This window comes from Copadichromis virginalis, linkage group LG1, assembly GCF_057382275.1.
Source record: "Copadichromis virginalis isolate Kocher_CV1m ecotype Utaka linkage group LG1, C_Virginalis_male_GT1.1, whole genome shotgun sequence".
NCBI lineage: Eukaryota > Metazoa > Chordata > Actinopteri > Cichliformes > Cichlidae > Copadichromis > Copadichromis virginalis.
In genome coordinates, this window is record NC_140618.1 from 17075363 (window position 1) to 17095594 (window position 20232).

A 20232-nucleotide genomic window follows, 5' to 3' on the forward strand; every position below is an offset into this window, starting at 1 on the left:
TTCACCCGCAGAGTCAACGCTTACTTTCCCCTTACACACACCTCTCCTGGCATAGCCCACTGAGTTGCTCTCCCGATGAAGACATCAGATCAAAGGTGAGGCCGTCAGGGCGGGGATGGAACGCTAAGCGGGTTGCCTAGCTCACAAAGAGAAGATGAGCTCCTGACCCCCCTGCCCTCCTGACCCCCTCGTCCCGCCAGGAGAGGGACACACCGGGGGCCCTAATCCAGATTAGGAGTAGATTAAGGGCCCCTTTAACAATAGAATCCCTGGTTTCACTCAGAGAGAAGAGCTAAAACTCTCTCTTTCAGCTGCAGGAAAACATCCGCCTTCCCTGCGTCCGTGATGCGTTTGCTTTCACAGCCAGAAGTGGACATTTATGTGAAGAAATGATTAAGAGTGTGGTCATAGTGGTTATTTAACTTCTCTGCTGTAGGAATGTGGAGGAATGACCCATAAACAATGCAATTGCTTTACCATGGAGCGGAAAAACAAACTCTTTACAAATTAGGAAAACAAATAAGTTTTTTTTTCTTGTGAACTGTTCTATTCTTATTTGAAAAACATTAAATACACACCAATTATTTAAAAAAGTTCAAAGCAGGTAGAGGTGTCCGATTTTATTGAAAGTGGTTTTTAAATTAATTGGGTTAGATTTTTTATTGTTTCACTTTCCAAAAATTGACCCTTTGACCTTTTCAGAGTGCCCTGGCCTCTTCTTCCCGATTTGGGCATTACTATGATGTTTCCAAGACAATGGAGCCAGAAATTCGCCAGGCAGCCAAGTGCCACCGCTTCTACCTTCCAGAACATCCCACCCAGTCATCAACAACAAACAGGTAAAAGGACAAGACACTATCAACAGAACACATGGAAACCAATGAGACACGATCCACAGAACAAAGGCACACAAGCACGACACCACCCACAAAACACGGTTATACAAATAAGACATCATCCACAGAACACAGGTAAGCAAACATGGCATTTTTCACAGAATACAGGTACAATGCAAACAGACCAACATCATTTTAAGGTAACATTACTGTATTGTAACTGTCACATGAATTAAAGAAGAGAGTATGAGAGGACTGAGGTTTCTCCCTTTGGTTAAGATTTGTAGGAAATTATTAAACTTTAGGCTTGCAAGGTATAATTGCTTTCCTTGTTATTTGATTAATAATCATTATATTCTCTTTTCTTGATTACATTTTTTAATGTCTATAATTTTACACAGTATATTTTTTAATGGCTTACAAAACATAATTTATCATGTATATGTCCCTTTTTGAGTCTAGGATCCACTGCTATTGAATTAATTATATGAAACATGATTATTATATTTCCTAATTTTCTGTTATTCCCCAAATCAGTCAAGTTTATGTGTTTTCATTAGTTATAGCAGCAAAGCAAGCATGCATCTTGCTAAATTTTGCATTAATAGTTTATGCTTTTCATTGATTTTCTTCAAAATACGAAAATGTCATATCTGTAAGGCTGAAATCGCTTTTTTGTGCTTTTTACATACCTGCTCAAAAGTATCCACATTGTTTTGTACTTTTGAGTCAAATGTCCACTTTCAAAAATATACTGATGCAAATTCATTAAAATCTGGCTGGTTTGTCTTCTGTTCTGAGGAGCGTGCCACTGGCCCAAGTCATTCAGGCTCTTGGAAAGGTTGCGTATGTCTATTCAAATAAGGGCCTTGTTTGCTCAGCGTCTGTTTGATTTCTCCTGCATTGAGTGTACTTAGGGTTCAGAGGTCATGCAGGCTCTTTACTCAAAGAGTGTTGCTGAACACACAAGTGCACACGAAGGCACACTCACACACACACAGGGTAAATATAGCAATCTGGAGCACAGAGGATGTGGAGGAGGCTTTATGGTATCACTCTTCTTTTATGTCAGCAAACAGACTCTTTAGCAGAGCAACTGTCCCAATACACTGAATTTTGTTAACATTCACTTTCAAAAGTGTGGATGGTAAAGTGGACACCACTAGCTGTTATAACTCAACATTGCCTAATGGAAAAACATAAAAGAAAAAAAAAATCTTGTCCACTGATGAATCTGAGTAAGCCTGACATAGTGGTGCTGTTGTAGTGTCTGAATGGGTTATAGATCTCACAGGCATTTTGACAGCGGGAAACTACACCTGCACTGCAGCATTGTGCCCCAAGCCCGCCCTGGTATTAACACACATGCATGTGCTCACATACACAGTGCATTGCACACGCACATGTACCACACAAACTCCTAAGCAGGCTACTCCCCCTTGCACGTGTCCAAAGCCCCATGTTGATACCCTAGCTGTTAAATTGCTTCGTTTCACTTGAAGGCATAATTGGCACAAATTGCTCTCTAGGTGATACAGATCCTGTTGTTTAAGACCAAGCATCCCCGTTCTCTCCTCTTTTCTTCCCTTGCTGAAATATGAACGCTGAGATAAAGAAGCTTCCCTGTGCATGATCCTAATTAGCTGACGCACTAGCCCCTGTAGCTAAGCACCTAGACCTTTTTGGTACCTGAATGAGGGCTGCTCAGTAGGGGTAGCTAAAACACAATGCTGCCTCTCACAATGGCTGCCAACCAGTAGCAACCTCCTCAACTACATGTCACACCATCCCAGCCCCCTACCTCAGAGCTGGGGCATGGGCAGAGAGGCCGTGGAGGGTAGGTGTCCCTCTTTCACCAAGCCAGCTCTATCATTAGCCACAGCGGGGTCAGGAGGCACCATTGTTGTGTTGAATAACTGAAATAGAGTACATGGATATACTTGGCCAAGTGTAATCAACACGATTGTGTATTACTGTTCTTTATACATGGCTATTGGCGTGTGACCAATCTATGTGTATCAGCTTTTGTAGCCTGCAGGTCGAATTGACAACTGACATAGCAGCCCAGTGTGAGTTACCACAGAGTGGTCATTACAATGGTGGGGCGTTCTTAAGTGGAGGGTCTTGTGTAAAAAGATGGGGTTAACATTCCTGTCGGCCATCCTATAGACACACGGAAGTCCCTTGATTGTTGCTAAATGTTGCTCTGATAACACTGTATGCCCTTTGGCAGTGGTGCACATCTTACCCCTGATTAAACCCAAAATGCTGTTCCCTGTTAATTTTAGATATCAACCCATTAATTCTCCTGTCCTTCTCACGTATCATCTTTGCTGTGCGTATGTTTGTGCATATGCGCGTCTCATCTGTCTATCTGTCTGTCTCGGCACAATCAGATCCTCAGGGAGCTGACAGAGAACCAGTCATGTTGTAATTTAATCAACCAAATAAATTAATTGGATCTCTTGATATGGATCATCTGTCTGCTTCAGTGGCTACAGAAAAGCACAGTCAGGAAGAACATGCTGCAGTCATAGACGATTAAACTACTGCGGTGATAGGCTTGGCCCAGTTTTATCAAAATAGTCTCAGTGACAATTTACATATATTAAATAACCCTTTTGTGTTCTCTTTCTGGGTGTCTGCTTCACTGTTCCCATTCTTTCTGCCCTACCCTGTGCTCTCTCCAGTCGCATGATTGAGTCTTACTCTGCATTGCTGAAGTCCCTTCAAGAGGTCATACACAGAGAAGGCTTTGATTTGTCTACCCCCATGGTAAGAACCAGTATTATATCTGTTTCATTTGAGAGTCTGGAAATGGATGATTTTGCAATTACAGTTTGTATTTTCAATTATTGCAGCCCGTCCCTTCAACAAAAACATCTAATACACATAGAAAGATGTAACTCTATGGGTTTACTTTTTTGGCTAAAACTGTAAACAAAACAATCGAATAAAAATATGATCCACTTCAGGTGATCCTTCAGTTTTAAATTTGCTCCTTTCTGCCCATTCAACCAGTTGCAGCCTTTAAAATGTTCAAAGAAACACTTATCAGTGCTGGGTGATCCAAATCTCTGTGATATAACATAAACCATGTTTCGTGTGCATTATTGTTTATGGTAAGTGTATGGCAACGATGCTGAACTCTGAAACTGTACCAGGTTACAAATACCACGTCTTAAGCTCACTTTTAATTACAAGCTATTGTTCATATAAATGTTTGTTACAAGCACTGGAGTAGCACAGAGGGAGATACTAGATCTGCATCTGTGACCCCCAACCACTACTTGAGCCTGTTTACCTCTTTCTCACCTGCTCAGGTTGACCTCACCTGTGTGTTCCCAGCTGTGTGTCTTATCTTTGACATAAATCTTCGGAATAATCACCGGTTCTCTTCAGAGTGCCAGAAGCATTTGTGGCCTTATCTACCTCACTTTCCATACTTGTTTATTAAATGTCCTACTGTTAATTTAAAACAATACTTAATAAGTAGTGTTCATACACAAAAGCATGTAAACTCTATTATTTGTGATCCAGTGCGTGCATGTGCATGTATGAACACACACATATGTGCGCGCCTTATTCACCTACATTCTGTGACCCCTCTGCTTGTCACCTGGAGCCACCTCTCCCCCCCTGTCACTCACGCACAAGATTTACCTCCCCTACCCCCCACTTTCCCTCCCCAAGCGCTGTCAATCACACACCAGATTAACTGCTGACATCATTAAAGCAGTGTGGCCGCCCGATGTGCTGTTGGCACAGTCCAGGAATGCAGACTAGCACAGGGCGACATGGGCACACACAGAAAAAAGGCCAGTATGGATGATAGTGTGTATGCATCTTTATGTTGATTCGTTTATTTGCTTTTGGGAGACTGCTCATATTGTGATGGTTTAATATAAATTGTAAATAACAGATTACAATGTTGATTAATCTCCCTGTGCATGTTTTTGGTGGATTCCGTTGAGTTGTGTGAGCCTCCACAAACACTGGCTGATTAGGTCGGGGTTCCAGGCTTGTTGTAGTCTATATGGCTGGCTTCTGGCTGGACCTTATTGGCATTGTTCCCTGATTTTTCTATAGGCTTAACTATAGGAGTTAAGTTTGGCCTCCCTTGCTAATGTTGCCACAGCAACACTGATGTTACCACAGCTCCCCCCTGCTGGGCTGCACATAGAAATAAATTTCTTCTTTTTTTTCTTTTTTTTTGCCTGTCCCATTTGGTTCTTTAGCCGTCAGAATTGTTGTCTGAAGACCAACAAGGATACCCAATGGATTTACTTTGCCAAATGGATCATCACGGCCTTGCTGTATTGGTCCATTTGATCAACCTTTGTTGTTATTATTTATTTTATTTTCAGTTGTTACAGACGGGACAGACATGACTGAGGGATAGTGAGAAAGGGCACTTAAAAAGAGAAAGAAGAGAAAAAAAAATCTCCTGGATCAGAAATAAATTTCTAATTCTGTGTCCCACAAAACCCGTGATTGAAGAGACTGCTCAACAAAGAAAGTGACTTAAGGGAAGCGCACATAAAACTCATATTTAAGCATAGTAAGGTATAGAAATGAAGCACTGGTGGTGAATAACATGAGTCAACATGAGTTGACTGTAAAAAAATCTCCCAGAAACAATGGGGTTTATTTTTCTAAGATCCCTGTGATTCTGCTCCAGACCCAAATGAAGCTTAGGTCATGTTGTCGGGAGAGGAAGCAGGAGGGAGTGGGGCAGAGGAGATTTCGGGAGGGTTGAGAAAATAGAGGGGGAGGGATAAAGAAGAGAAGAGACTGGGGGACAAAAGCAAAAAGTGAGCAGATTTTAGGCCAAGACTTTGTTAATCACTTTTGGCTCTCACCTCAGTAATTAGGAGCCATCCTTACGAAACCCCAAATAAAAGGCAATTGTACTAAAGGCTAAAAAACTCTCACACTTTGGACAGGCTCCTCCATTCTTTCAGTTTCAGTGATATATATATCCCACCACTGTTTGGCCACTTTTTTTCTTTGCCCATGAGAGTGGGTTACCGTTGATCTCTTGTAGTGAGGTGGGGGGGGTTCAAGGGAAGGCACTCCACCCTTACCCAGGCCCCCTTGGCTGCAGCGCATCGCTGTGGTGCCAAGAATGTGCTGGAGTTTCTGGGTGGCGGCCATATTGGAAGCCTGTCTGACAGGTCCATTGTGCGTGTGTCAGATGGCTTCTGTGATTGGGCAGTTGTGTCCAGTCACGTTTGGGCACTGTGTTCGGATTGTCTGTGCTGGTAAGCAGACTGTCCATTCTCTCTCTTCCAAAGTTTGGGAATACTACCCAAGACCACAGCAGCTTACTGAAATCATTTAAAAGCGGTTCTCAGATAATGTTCAGAAGCAGTGTTATTGCATTCGACTGTACTGTAAAATAAAACACATTTGCATGACTCTTTCTTGAATATTTTCTGTGTTTCTGACACTGTTTTTTTTCTCTTTTGTTTTTGTTTTATCTTATAGTCCATGTCTCGTAATATCTTGCGTGTTGGTCTTCACTCTCTTGGGTCAGCTTTGTGGAATGATGACCTAAGTTGCCACGACGACCCCATGCATAACCACGCCTTGACTACCTTCCTTTATGGACTGCGTGCCTTACTGAGGTCATCACTGTCAGTTGCAGTAGTTACTGTTCCTTCTCATCTTATTCAGGTAAAACACTGGTTGACACGTGTAAACAGTTAAACATAGTTGAGAATCTCTTTTTGAAAGAGGTTTGTCGGTAGTTTTATGACGTGCAAAAACATTTATTCTTGTGTCTCTTTCCTCCAGTGGGATGTTCTAAACTTGATTTGATTATGTCTTTTTTATTAGTAGAGTGCATAGTATGAAGTCTTTTGTACTGTGTCATCCTCCTGACCCTGTAGTTCAGTGTCACCTTGGTATTACTCAGGCCACTTCCTGGAAGCCATGCTTTTGCAGCAAACACAGTCAGTTGCATACTTATTTTAAAGGCCTTTGAATCTGTGAGGGGGTTTATGGTGCTGTTTTTAAAATTAGAGTTTTAAGCAGAGTGTGAGCCTGTGTATGTATTTTATTATCTTACTAATATTAGTCCTTGCAGTTGCGAGTTGTAAGTGTAAATCTTGGGAGGAGGTGGGTGGTGTGGTTAGGCAATTGGGGGGAGTCCACGTGCATGCGCCTGTGTCCAGTCTGGCCTCTCAGTGTGAAGATGGAGTCATCTGCTGAGGCATATGGCAAACCACAGCCCTCCCCCAGACAGTCAACCACAGAAGCACACTCACCAGAAAAGCCATCTGAGACTTTCTGCCAAAATGTTTCAACCTGCCCACTCTTTTACTGTAACACCCTACTTTCTTACTCACTCACTCAATCACATGAGCATGAAAACACTGTTATTTCTGAGCCTTTTATACAGAGATATAGGTCAGTAACTTACAGAACAGCTGTGTTGTCATAACTTGCTCTGGCTCCAGGCCTATATGTGCTCACTGCACAGCGGCCTTGGCCTAGTCAAAAAAAGGTAGAGTGGCTAACTAGCAGATGTCAGCTGTGGTGGGAGCGGTCCCCCTGTCCCACTCTGGCCAAGCTTCCAAACCCTTAATCTGTCCCCTCCCCCTCCTCCACCCTGGGGAGAGAAGTGAATGAGTTGGGGAAGAACAGGAGAGGAGATTTTGGACTGAATCAGGTGTTCAGTAACTAAGCCAACATAGAGGTAATTAGGGCTATGTGACCTTATTATTAGTTATATAATTTAGTTATACAATTAATGTGAATTTCATTCACTCAGTAAAGTGATTAATCATTTGAAGGCAGTGGTGTGTAAAACCTACTCATTTCAAACTGATAACAGAAATTAGTTTGACATGGTAGAAGAGTTTCTTTGTGCCAGAGCATTTCTTAAATAGTTATAATGGAGAAGGTATGGCCTTTGGAAAACTGTCTAGACTAGTAGCAATGGGCTACCTGGCCAAGGCTCTATTGTCTTGGCCAGCTAGCCCACTGCTGCTAGCCTACAATACTCAATGCATTATTGAGCAGCTTGGGAAGCTGAACAACTCACTGAAAGCCTACTCACAGCAGCCCAGTGCTACAATCCATCTGAAATATTAATTAAGCTCGTCTTAGCCCGGTTCCCCTCAATCTTACTTGGTCCTGCTACCACACCCATCCCACACACAAATGTAAAGTTCACAGTCTTCCCCATAATGCATCTATACTCTCATCTATACTCACCTGGTGCTCAGACTAACGCGTTGTCCTGATTGACGTAAATATTGCAGCTCGTCCAGAAAGATGTCCACATAGCCTCTACACCATTTATATAAGCTGCAGTCTTACCTATGAATGTAGCACTTGCCTATTCTTGTAATTCCGAAGAGCAGAGCAGTTTTTTCAATTGTAAAATAACTCCTGTTACTGACTTTATTTCTTTGCATATCTTCAAGAGAATATTTCATATTTTCATTTTGTTCAACTTTTGATCATCAGAAAGTCATCTTTAACTCACTCAGACTGAGTTGGGATCATATTAATAAGATTGTTTACTTGATGACATGTATACCCAGTGGCATTAGTTGTATGCCATTGAGTCAAACAGCCAAATGAAAACAACAATAGCTGTAATGTTGCAGCATGAGGTGAACATTGGGCCCTCTCTGTGACCTGTCAGACAGTGGTCATCCGCTGAAGCTGAGGGTTTCAGGGGATTTGCACTGACCTAATCTGAATTTATTGAGGTAGCATAGAGTTTAATTACAAGACTCAAACGAGTCTTGTTACAGCCCTTTATTAATTATAAATAACATATAAAGAATTATATTCAGCAGAGGGGAGCATTTCTTTTATTGCTTTAAAAACTCAAGAAGCTGAGGCGCATGTGCGTGTCTTACCGACCTCATTCTGCCCTGTTGCTATTAAACTGAGCTGCTTTATGTGGAAAGTTTGAAACAAATCACTCCTTGATAAGGAATCTAATCTATCTATTTATGTGCACACAGAAGAGTTATAATCCTCTAAACAGATTTGTACAGATAAAGTTTTTCATGGGCTATTGCTCAGATACTGAGTCATATTGTGCCATTAGTGTTTTTAATAATGTGTTGAATAATGCTTATCGAAACTCTCGAATTGGCTGTAATTGCTGCACGAGTGACTTCAGATTCTCTGTAAGTGCTGGTGGTACTGACTGGTAGGATATGCATACTTTAAAAGTAGGACAAAAATGAAAAGGAAGAAGAAAGAGTGGGGAAAAGACATGAAGGCATGAAAACTGCATTAGGCGGTGGCAGCCAACACAGAGAGAAGGATGTGAATGATTCAGGAGGCAAAGGGATTAATAATGCAGGACTCCCTCTCCCCCTATGTCCCAATGTCCCTCTCTCTTCCTCCCTTTCACTCTTTCACTCTACTGTATTCAGCCCTAATTTGTCCACTTTATTGTCAAGTCACTGAGCAAACCAGTAGGGGGAGCTATCCACTCCAAGCCTATGTTACTTCTCAAACTTCTCCCCAGTCCTCCCCTGCTGGGTGCAGGTTTAAGTTTGTGCACCAGCTATCCAGCTATAAGCTTTTTCGTGAAACATTTGATGAAATAAAATATTTACAGTGTGGCACATTTTCCCATGCTTTTCTTTCTCTCTTTTTTTCAAATCTATGACGTAAGGTTTATCTCCATTTGTTTGCCCCATCACTACTTTCCCTTCTATCCCTCATCACATTCACATAAGCCATGGGCAGAAATGACCTGGTCACAGGAAATGATGACCTAATTTAATTGAAACTCTGATGGCCCGTCAGGAGGCTTTTAATTACCTGTTAATGTTCTGTGTCTCTTTCCCCCTCCCTCCCTCCCTCCCTCCCTCCCTCAATCTTGGTCTGTTTCTGTCCTACAGGACCGGGCTCTAATGGGCAACATTACCAGGCTATGTGACAATGCCATAGCCTTAGAATCATTCAAAGGCTCTGAGAGAGAGACCAACCCTCTCTACAAAGACTACCATGGTAAGAACACACACGCTTATCTTTCTGTCTCTTTTCCATCAAATACACACACATACATACAGGCAGTGCATTAAGGCTGAGGCTGGGCTGTGGATGGAGGCAGGGCAGCCCCCTTGCAGGCCAGACTGTCAGTGCGCGTTAGTGTGCTGCTGCTCAATCAGACGTGCTCCTCAGTAGACAGGCCGGGGGGGATTCAGCTGCCACGCTGTACCCCCTCTCCCTCGCACCCACTGCCCCCACCCTCCATCCCTGCCTCCCCCCTCCAGCAGAGCCTCTCTCCCTCTTGCCTCGCCCACTCTCATCCCCAGTCCCATACCCCTGAGGCTCTGGAGCAGAGCAGACCAACACTGGGGAATCGATATTCTCACCATCACTCTCTCTTCCTCTCTGCCTCTATCGCTCTATCCCTCGGTCAATGTCTCCGTGGCCAGCATGCTCTGCTAATAAATGGAGGGCAAGGCTTTCAGTAGGGGAAAGGACACTGGTAAGGGACACTTGGAGAGAAAGAAATAAGGAAACACGAAGGGAGGGCAGGCACCGTAGTTTGTGTTTGCGTTCCTCATCCTCACCATCACTTTTTCTGTACAGTTTCATCTTTCCTTCTTTCTCCGGCATGTTTTCCTCTTTTCTGTCACTCTATCACACCCTCCACGCATAAAGGTCAGTTTAAGCGAGTTGGGTATTTTTAGCAGTGCCTCTCGAACTCTCCCACTCGCTCTTGCGCTTTTCCTCTCACCCCCCCCCCCCCTCCACCCCCCCTCGTGTTAGACGGCCCTAGTTGTGACAGATGAAGGGATGAGATTGAAAACATTCAATGGCAGATTTTGTTTTCATCCAACAGCACGTTTTATTTAGATCACACATCCCAGCAGTGATCACATTCCTCTGCATTGTGAGGGCAGGTGGCTTTTCAGCTCATGCAACATGAGTGTGAGGATGTATAATTTTTTTTAATGATTTTGTTTTGCAAAAACAAAACAGAACGTTCTTTTTAATTTGCAGTTAATATTGTTTGCACACCTTGTTCAAATATATGTTTGCCCTGTTCAACCAGCCAGAGAATCTCTGGTTGGGTTATGAAATACATTTACGTGTACAATTGTTTTGATGTGTGCTCATGAGTGCAAACGCATCTGGTACGAGTGTGAGAGTGTGCGTGCGGAGGCGCGTGCGTGTTTGCGGCAGCAGTTGAGGGCTGCTCAAAGCATGCTGGGAAGCCTGTCACTGCAAATCAGGCAAGGGGAAATCACCCAAGTGCACAGAGGAGAGAACCCACCATCCCCCACTTTTTATGTCTGTCTTCCTTTCTCCATTACTCCCTCGATCACTCCTTTTCTCTCTCACACTTATTTATACCTCCCTACTTTTACAGTATGTAACCAGTTTTAAGAAAACTGGGGTGAATTAATTGAGGACTAAGAGTGGGGGGGAAAAAATCCACCAAAACTTTGTAAGAATCCGTAGCTTGCGTTTTTGTCTTGTGTCCTTATTGTTCTAGTATGTCCCAGTGTAAGTTGGCAAATTTTCATTCGCTCATACTCCAAATCATAGGAAAAATCTAACATGCAGATATGTGAACAAAATACTTCTTCATTTCAGTCTGCCAATGACATTTACTCAGTATATTCTATTGCAGATTTAGTTGTTAGTAATTTTACAATTAATTTGTGCCTTAAATTTAATCCTCTTGTACAGATGCAAATTTTCAAAACAAACCCCCAAACTTTAAAAAATCCTTCACCTTATAATGATCAGTTAGACATTTGAAAGCCATTGCAAAACTTTGAAACATTCAAAAATATAATCTGTTACTAAAATACTGTAAAGACATGAAGACTTGCATTTATGAATGGATTTATCAAACTTAATATTAGTTTTTGCTGAGGTCAACGTGGGGTCACTAGCAATTTTTTATTAGCTCTTCTCATACAGCTACTGCCTACATACTAAAATGTTACCTTGAAAGGTGCAGGGGAACAGCATTCTTCCAAAATAGGGGTATTGAGCTTAATAATGAAGGTTAATTTCTTGCTAGTTGGTAGTAACTCAGTAAATCTGTAAAATTCTGTCACTTATTTTATGTTTATATAAAAAATGGCACGTGTGAGAAACACGATGGGGTTTTCTGTTGGCACAGTCAAATAAAATACACATGCTCTGTAATAAATGAAGTAGTAAGGCAGGAAGAAGTAAAGGAAGCTCTTACTTTGTGTGGTATTTCAGGTTTAATCTGCTCCCTCTTCCTTTCACAGGCCTGCTACACGTACGCCAAGTACCTTACCTGAACTGTCTGGCGAGCCAACTCCCTGACCACAAGGACCTGGCTTTTAAGCTCAAGAGAAAACAGTTCAGTATTGAGGTATGTTGTCAAAGGTACTCAGCGTAACCAGGATCTATTCATTAAAAAGACGGTATTCCAAGGGTTACACCCGTTAAACCCTGTATAATGTGATATCTCATCAGATTTTTTTTGTTTTTCTTTCTTTTTTTAAAAATGTTTGAATTTTTTAGTTGCTCTGATTTTACCTCCCTGGTCTATTTTAATTGTAACTTGCCTTGTAGCCATTAACCTAAAACCAAAAGCGATTTCGATACAAAGTAATTATTTATTAAGAAAGATTACATTTGCTTCGTGCAGATGAGAACTCTCTCACGTAGGCGAATCTCTGCCAACCTTTGTTTACTTTTGTCTGCTATTGGGTGACAAAATCAAAGGAGAAGCTATTGATTACACTCTGTTGCTACCACAGTTATTTGAGTGTAATGCCAAGAGGCAACAAAGTGAGAAAAATCCATCTATAATCATAAATACACAATACTGCTTCTGCTGCTTATGACAGTTAATTATGTAGTTTTCTATGTTTTTATGTTGGGATTGCATTAATTTGTTACCAGCCATGACTCTGATCCAAGGATGTGACCCTGCATTAGTTTAGCACTCAGTACTTTTGTTTTTCAGCCACAAGAATGAGGCAACAGCAACAAACAGGGTTTGCAGAGAGAAAGAAAAGCTCTCAGATTACGTGCTTACTCTAATAAGGAGCAACATTACCTTAATATGTAAGATAGCTTGAAATTCCAGTGTGACATCTAAAGACCCATTAGTGCATTTGCATGTATGACTTAAAATTAATTAGAGTATTAGTGAATGTTTCTAACATTTTATCCAGTATATTATATACACAAGAGAGCAAAATGATGTAATGAAGTGCAATACACCACCTATACCAACAACCACTGTGCCATCAATAATAGAAATTATGTAGAATTTAGAGTGGAAATGTTTTCTTGGATTGCATTTTATTTTACTGTGTGTACCTAGGTGATTGTATGGGCTTCCTCTTTCTTCATTCATTTTGATGTATGATTGATCATATTCTTTCTCTTTTGCACGATCACTCTCGGGCAGAGCAATCAGTCTGTCACTGAGCTGCCATTCCAGAGAGAAATTAAGGGGCCCTCCTCTTAGCTCAGCCTCATGATTGGTCCTCATTACATTATCATTACCTTATCACACCCTCTGGTCCATGGCTCTTAGTGACTCCTATTGTTTCAGCCAGGATTTGTAGGGGAGGAGAGAAATGCCTGTGCCACCCCCAAACTTCCCTCCATCTTATGGTCAATCCTTTCTCATTTTTTTTGCCCGCCTTAACTGCCCTTCCAACCCTTTCTTCTGTCTGACCCAATCCCTCCTCCTTTCTCTGATTTCCCCAACATACCACTCCAGTGATTTATTATGTTTGTAAAAGTCAAGGTAGTTATCCTAAATGGTCTTTTAATTAGGCTCTGTATTGGGCAGGCCAGGAGTTCAGAGGCCTAGAGAATCCCAGTAGCTCTGTGGGGCCTGGATCCCCTGTCATATATTCCAGCAGCACATTGTTAAGACCAAGCTTTGTCTGCCTTTCTTGTTTAAGGAGCTTTATTGAAGTTTTTTGCTGAGTGGGAGTCATACTCTTGCGCTGCCCATTTGGAAAAGAAATAGTAAAAACTTATAAAAGACTTACATAAGATTTGGCTTACTTAATATAGTGAATCATATAAGGCTTATATGATTCACTCATGAAAGTGGCCACTTTCTCATTACTTTCATATATTCTTTTAGGAAGTATCCAAAACATACAAGTTTCATTTATATAATTTTTCAAGGGATCTTATATCTGTTTTCACTCTTGTATGCTTTTCATATAAGTTTCACACAAGACAGATACAAACTTTATAAGATTTATATATATCGTTTCCATATCGGTGTCTTTATAACATATGCTTAAAACTTCTGCAATATCCACCTATGATTTTTTTAAGGATTGTAAAATGGATGCACTTGTTGACACAAGATCGTACTTAATATAAAATGTCACAGTCCTATGAGACATTGCTATATGTTAGGGAATTTTCCAGAGAACATCGTATCACCAGTCATGCATCAAATCAGCCAAAACACATATTAGTCATTGTAATGCCCTATTATGTGCTTTGTGTTGTGTTCTCTGGCATTGTGATTCGCTGTCATTAATTTGTACATCATCTGAGTTAGAAATGTCACAAAGGTATGAATGCACGTGCTCTTCCTTCACTGTTGCAGAGTATGGGTATATATGTCTACTGGTGTGCATCTCACACATACATTGCTCAGTGTATACTGTGTTTGACCTATTGGTTAACTGCCTCGGTGGGCCGCTGATTGACACATAAGATGGTGACTGGATTTTAAGCCTGGTGTCTGACGTGTGACAGCCCACACCATCCCTGCTAATCACCTCATTTACTCATGCTACAACTCTTCTGCCTGGAGCCACGTAATACAACATTTTCTCTACTGCTCAGTCTTCAACAGATCCATGTTGCTATGTACCTTTTTCAACTGTTGACTCATTTTCCATATATGAAAGGCACTGAATGCAGCAGCTTTCTATTTATCATCTATCTGGATTAATTTGCGATGCGGTGGTGGAAAGTGACAGATGATTGACAGTGCTACCTTCTCACCAGCTCGGTCAGGCAGCTGCATGTCTCCCCAGCCACACATAGATTTGTCCTGGTAACTAATTTCTTAACTGCTGTTTGACTCATGTTTATATCCCCTAACATTTCTGGAATGCGGAAAGTGTTTGTTTGCCAGCTCACAGAGTGCAGGGATTATTTATAAGAAAGTGATCTTGTATTTATTAGTTTTGATTTTATTTTTTAAATGGTGGGTTTTGGTTTTAGCAAATAAATTCCCCCATTCCTCAATCGGTATTCTGTTGGTTCTTTTTTTTAAGGTCACCACGATAGCTCATGATGTTTCTCAGAGTTCAAGCTGCGGTTGATGAGCAGTTATTAGCCACGACGCCTGAAGCCAGAATTAACCCGTGGCCCTGTCTGAGCAGGTAGAGGAGTGTTAGGTGTTTAAGAGATTAACACATACTCAGAGAGACATATACAAACAATACTTGCTCTCACACACATACAGATATTGACATTCATGCAATGGCACAAGCAAATATGTATTGGGAAATGCGGACACGCCTTAATTGTTAGACACTTTCTGAAAACACGCAATGTGTGTGAGAATTTTCCCAGCCACTCAGCTAATACAGGCTTCTGTCAGTGGTTTCACAAGGGAAGATGCTTTAAGGATGAAGCCCTGAAGAATGTAGATAGTACATTCTCTTTACCTTTGGTTGACCCTTTAAACTGACAGGCAGTGTGCCCGTGGGGTACTGGGGTGCCAGAGGTAGGTCACGGGGTCAAATACGCCATAAGACAAGGATTTATGTCAAATTAGTCCTCTATTAGAGATGCTATGCGGAGATGTCTGTTGATCTGACAAGTCATTTGCTATGGCGGTGTAGTGTATACATAGGAAAAGTTTCATGTCATTGAGAACTGTTATATTTTTAGAGTATTTTGCATTATTATAAAGAGAAAGGAGTCAGTGAAAGGAAGCTGGTGAAGAAAGGATGACACATGACGACAAAGGTCATATAAAATATAGGGATTACATCAGTTTCTTACGTGTAATAATATTGCACATCCTGGTTCATTTGTATGACACCACTTTTTTGAGGTGTCAGTCCAAACCAGCCTCAGGGTCAACTAGAAATGGCTTAACCATTTCTGTCACCTATCAAGGTACAGTTAATATTAATTTCTGCTATTTACTTTGAAGGATAATAGAATAGAATAGAATAGAATAGAATAATCTTTTAATTGCCCCACAAGGGGAAATTTGGTTGTAACAGCAGCCAGAAAGACACATATACAACAAACAGGACACAGAACAGAAACATACACAATTTTTCTTACATATTTACATTAAGGATAATGGTTAGTATAAACAGAGTACTGTACAGTTATTAAATTAAATAAAAACATGATAGCTTCAGATTTTCTTTGGACTTTGGTTGCTTTTTCACTTATTTTCAGCATAAATACTTTTAATTCAGCCTCTTAATGTTGACCTATGACTTATTCAAGCATCTAAAAGGAACCTAACTAGAATTAGAAGGATGAAACAGTGTTTTGTCCGTACATGACAGACAACTTGTCAAAGAACTCATTTTAAATAGAATCTTTTGTCACATTGTTACTAGCTGCCTGTCAACATTTCATTTGTTTCCATTTTTTTTTAGCTGAATCAACAAAAAATTCCAAAGATAAAATCGTTTGACACATATGAAATAATATTTTTTCACCAACAAGGTGAAGTTCTAAGAGCTAGTAGCTGAAAATGACATATCTCAGCATGGTGTGCAGTGTGCCTTTAAAAAATCTGGGAAACTGGACAAGTGGACAACAACAGAGCTAGCAGACCAAAAAATAAATTTAAAAAATCTACAGCAGTCGAACAGTATCTGAAAGTCGTGTCCTTGAGAAATGGCAAAAAATGCAGCAAAGACTTCTGTGGTCATTATGTGTAAAGGAGTTCAGGATAGAGGAAGAACATGGAGTGTCGATAGCTGTTTGTAAAACATGGTAAAACATGGTGGAGGCTCGGTTATGTTTGGGACTGCCCTTCAGCCACTGGTGTTGGAGGTTTTGAATGTCCTTCAAGAAGCCTGAAGAACAATTCCTGAAGACTACTTAAAGAAAAAGCTTGTCTAAGAGAATTCAAGCTGCGTTGATGGATGTGGTCATACCAAATATTGACTTTCAAGCTTGTTAGAACTGCTCTAAATCTGTTTTTGATTAGATTTTTCTATTATTTAAATCTCCATATATAAATGCTATTAAAAATGCAGAGTCTACCATATTTGAACTTTTTTTACACTATATTATATATTTACCTCTGACACTACCAACTCCTCTCTCCCAAAACTTCTCAAGTTGTCCAAAAACCTTCCATCCCACATGACATGAACGTGAGTAATTAACTTTTCCGTGCGTTGGAGGAAAGCCACAAGATAGCAGAAAATAATATTAAGAGGATAATGATAGTGATGAAAAGAATAAGACTTGAGAAGAACGGGAAGACAAACTGAAGAGTCCGAGGGAGGTGTATAGAGAAGGTTAATGTTTCTTGGCATGTCCTCAAAACGTCTTTAAGACAACGCCTGCGTCTGCCCCCCTGTTGAAGCCTGTGGGTGCCAAGGGAAGGGTGTTAATGGACCTATGTGAGGAACAGAGCGAAGACTTGGAGAGGAGGGGGAAGGCATGAGCGGAGAGGAGCAGTTAAGTGATTCTCAGGTCAGGTCTAATTAAAATGAGGGCTTTTCCTCAGAGGCACCAAACCATCTAAAAGGGACGGAAAGAAAGAATTGTAAAATACATAATGAATTCGACAGAGAACAAGCTTCAGGGCCTTATTTTTACATTTGTTTATATGGTTGTTTGTATTCAATGCCTAATCGTATATAAGACTCCCCAAGTCTCCAATAATGCCCAGTGTTAAAGATCAGAGAAAAGCCAATGCTGAGAAGAACAGAAATGGAGAAAGAGCTGAACCCAGTCATTTAATATTTACTTCCAATAGCAGATCATAATGACGGTTCGTCGGATAAGAAAAGAAATCTGAAACAGTGGGCTTACAGGATTTCCTGAACCTATTTATGACACTGAAAACTCCATACACCTGCTTGTGATTCCCACATGTGGCTTGGGAATCACGATCAGATGGGAATGGTACCCTTGGAATAATATTTCAGTTGAATTATTTATACTTCCTCCCTTGGTGCACATCAACCTCTGTTGCATTTGGGAATGAGGTGTGCTTATGGTTTGTGCGTGTATGAAAACGAGAGAGACAATTTGGTGCAGGCCAGTCAGTAGCACGCCATCGCACCCCTCAGCTGAACAATATTCTCAACATACATCAGATTGTTATCTATTATTTAGCAGAGTTTTTATCTATTCTGCAAATGTGCATGTGTCTTTGAAAAGCCTAGCTCATACCGTGGCTGAGTCTTGTGTGTGTGTGGATTGCAAAAATGTGCAAGTTTTTTTTTTTCTTAAGAGGTGTGGGGGGTTGTTTGTTTTTGGGTGCACTTGACATCCGTGCGATTCAGGTTGTCTGCACAAGTTTATGTATTTATTAAATAGCGACCTTTGATAAATGTGTTAATTAAGACAAGCACAAACCTACAACCAAATCCACTCCACTAATGCCACAACAAATCAGCAGAGTTTTATGTGTGGGAGTGGAAATGTTACTCCCTGTAGTGCTATATGTGGTCTGCCAAGCTATTAAAGATGTGCTTGTGCAAGCAAGGTCAAGGTTCAGAAAATCACTAAAGACACTGGTTAAAACAGTCCAAATGAGCATTTTTTTTCATTGTCCAGCACCTAGGGAGAAAAAGCAGTAGCAGTTGTGTTTGTTGTAGCCAAGTCAAAGCTCAGTGCGAGAATATTTGGGGCAGCCAAATGTGCTGCCCTCCAAACCATATCAACAAAACGCCAAAACTTTTCTTTCAAACAGACAGTATTAAAGCAAAACAAAACAAGGCATATGTGCTCCTCCTGCCAGATTGAGTAAGAGTGTGGTCTGCTTGAACTCATCCTGGAAGTGAAGCTGTTTCATCAGTGAGCAGTGAACCCTTAACATGGTCCATGGACCACTCAGCCCCCATCAGACTAGACTGGCCACATTGGACTCAGACCTGATTAAAGTAGCCCTAGTTGTCTTCAGCTCCCATTAGAGAAAGGCAAAAAGGCTATAACGTGTATGCCACCCCGCATCCATGGGGTCTTGTGGCACTATAGGGTATGTGTAAGCCTGTTCAAAAAGGGCTCGTATTAACATAATGGTAGTGACTGGAGAACTATAGGCCCTCTGGTGCTTATAAACTAAGTCTTCACTGTGGCTTCTTCATTTTTATTTACTTTTTGTTATTTCCTATCTTTTTAAAGACTCTGTCTAATTTTGCCTTAGGTTTATGTACTTTCCGTGCAAGTCTTAAAAACTCTTTGCAAGAGTGTCAAGTTTGCCACTGTAAATTCTGATATTCCTTTTCCTCATAGTCAGGCACAATCCTGATTTTAAAAAATACAACAACAACCCCCCCAAACAAACATACATCCAGCAGCATAAAAAATGTTCAGTGGTTAATTTCAGAGACCTCTGAATAAATAACTGCAATGGGTATGTTTTAAAATTTGCATGTAAAATTGAAAAGAGGTAAATTTTGGTAATTTGTACTTTCAGAACTTTCAAACGCATTAATCCAGATATAAACACTTAATATTACAGATATTCTGCATTCAAAACGTGTTCTTTCTAAACTTGCACAGAAAGACTGTTGCCATGATTATCGTTGGACAAAAAAAATGCAAAAGGCAGTGGCTTTCTCATTTTAAATGAAACGGTGTCCTTCCTGCTGTTGGTCCGCAGAGAACGTTAAAATTGCCATCATGAGCACAAACGGCTCTATGGTCGGTGTGGTTCAAAGGTGGAATGTTGATCCGGAGCAGGAGCATCAAACTCAGGAAGGCAGTCTGCATGGGTCCTAAAAATAACTTTCCCACACTCTCACCGCTCAGTGTCCTGGGGGGTCAGGAGGAGGAGTGTGTGTATGTGTCCACTCAGTGCCGATGTAGTGCTATGCTGTTTTAATATTAATACATTTGAAAACCCAGAGACTCCTTTAATTTTCGGGTAATTTGAAGTTTGTTAACAGTTTAATCTTCCTGTGAAATAGTTTGACAAGCAAACAGTTTGCGCATTTAGGCCATTCAGTGATAACAAACGATGAATTCAAAATGTATTTTACATTGAAGATGTCATTCTTCACCCATTTTCTGGCTTCTTTTTGGTCACACATCTCATTTTGTCGCTAAAATTTTCTCAAAACATCATTACTAATGGTAGTGATGTGGCCTTGTGTTAAGATTCCATATTGTTCAGTCAGGTGAAATCTCAAAGATTTGCAGTCAGCCTTACATATCTGTGCTATTGTGCAATAACTATAGTAATACAGTAGCAGAAACT

The 20232-nt window shown here is 40.8% G+C and overlaps 1 protein-coding gene across 3 annotated transcripts in view; it reads left to right on the forward strand.

Annotated features, from left to right (window-relative positions):
* elp4 (elongator acetyltransferase complex subunit 4) overlaps window positions 1-20232 on the forward strand; it is a 54740-nt gene that overhangs the window by 12118 nt on the left and 22390 nt on the right. For 2 of the 3 annotated variants that reach the window (XM_085452839.1, XM_085452840.1), the window contains exons 5-9: window positions 703-839; window positions 3527-3611; window positions 6327-6515; window positions 9719-9827; window positions 12080-12186. In XM_085452839.1, coding sequence (XP_085308965.1) covers window positions 703-839; window positions 3527-3611; window positions 6327-6515; window positions 9719-9827; window positions 12080-12186 — 627 coding nt within the window. Of the gene's footprint in view, window positions 1-702; window positions 840-3526; window positions 3612-6326; window positions 6516-9718; window positions 9828-12079; window positions 12187-15088; window positions 15197-20232 lie in introns of all 3 variants that reach the window. The other variant, XR_014919370.1, reaches the window with a different exon arrangement.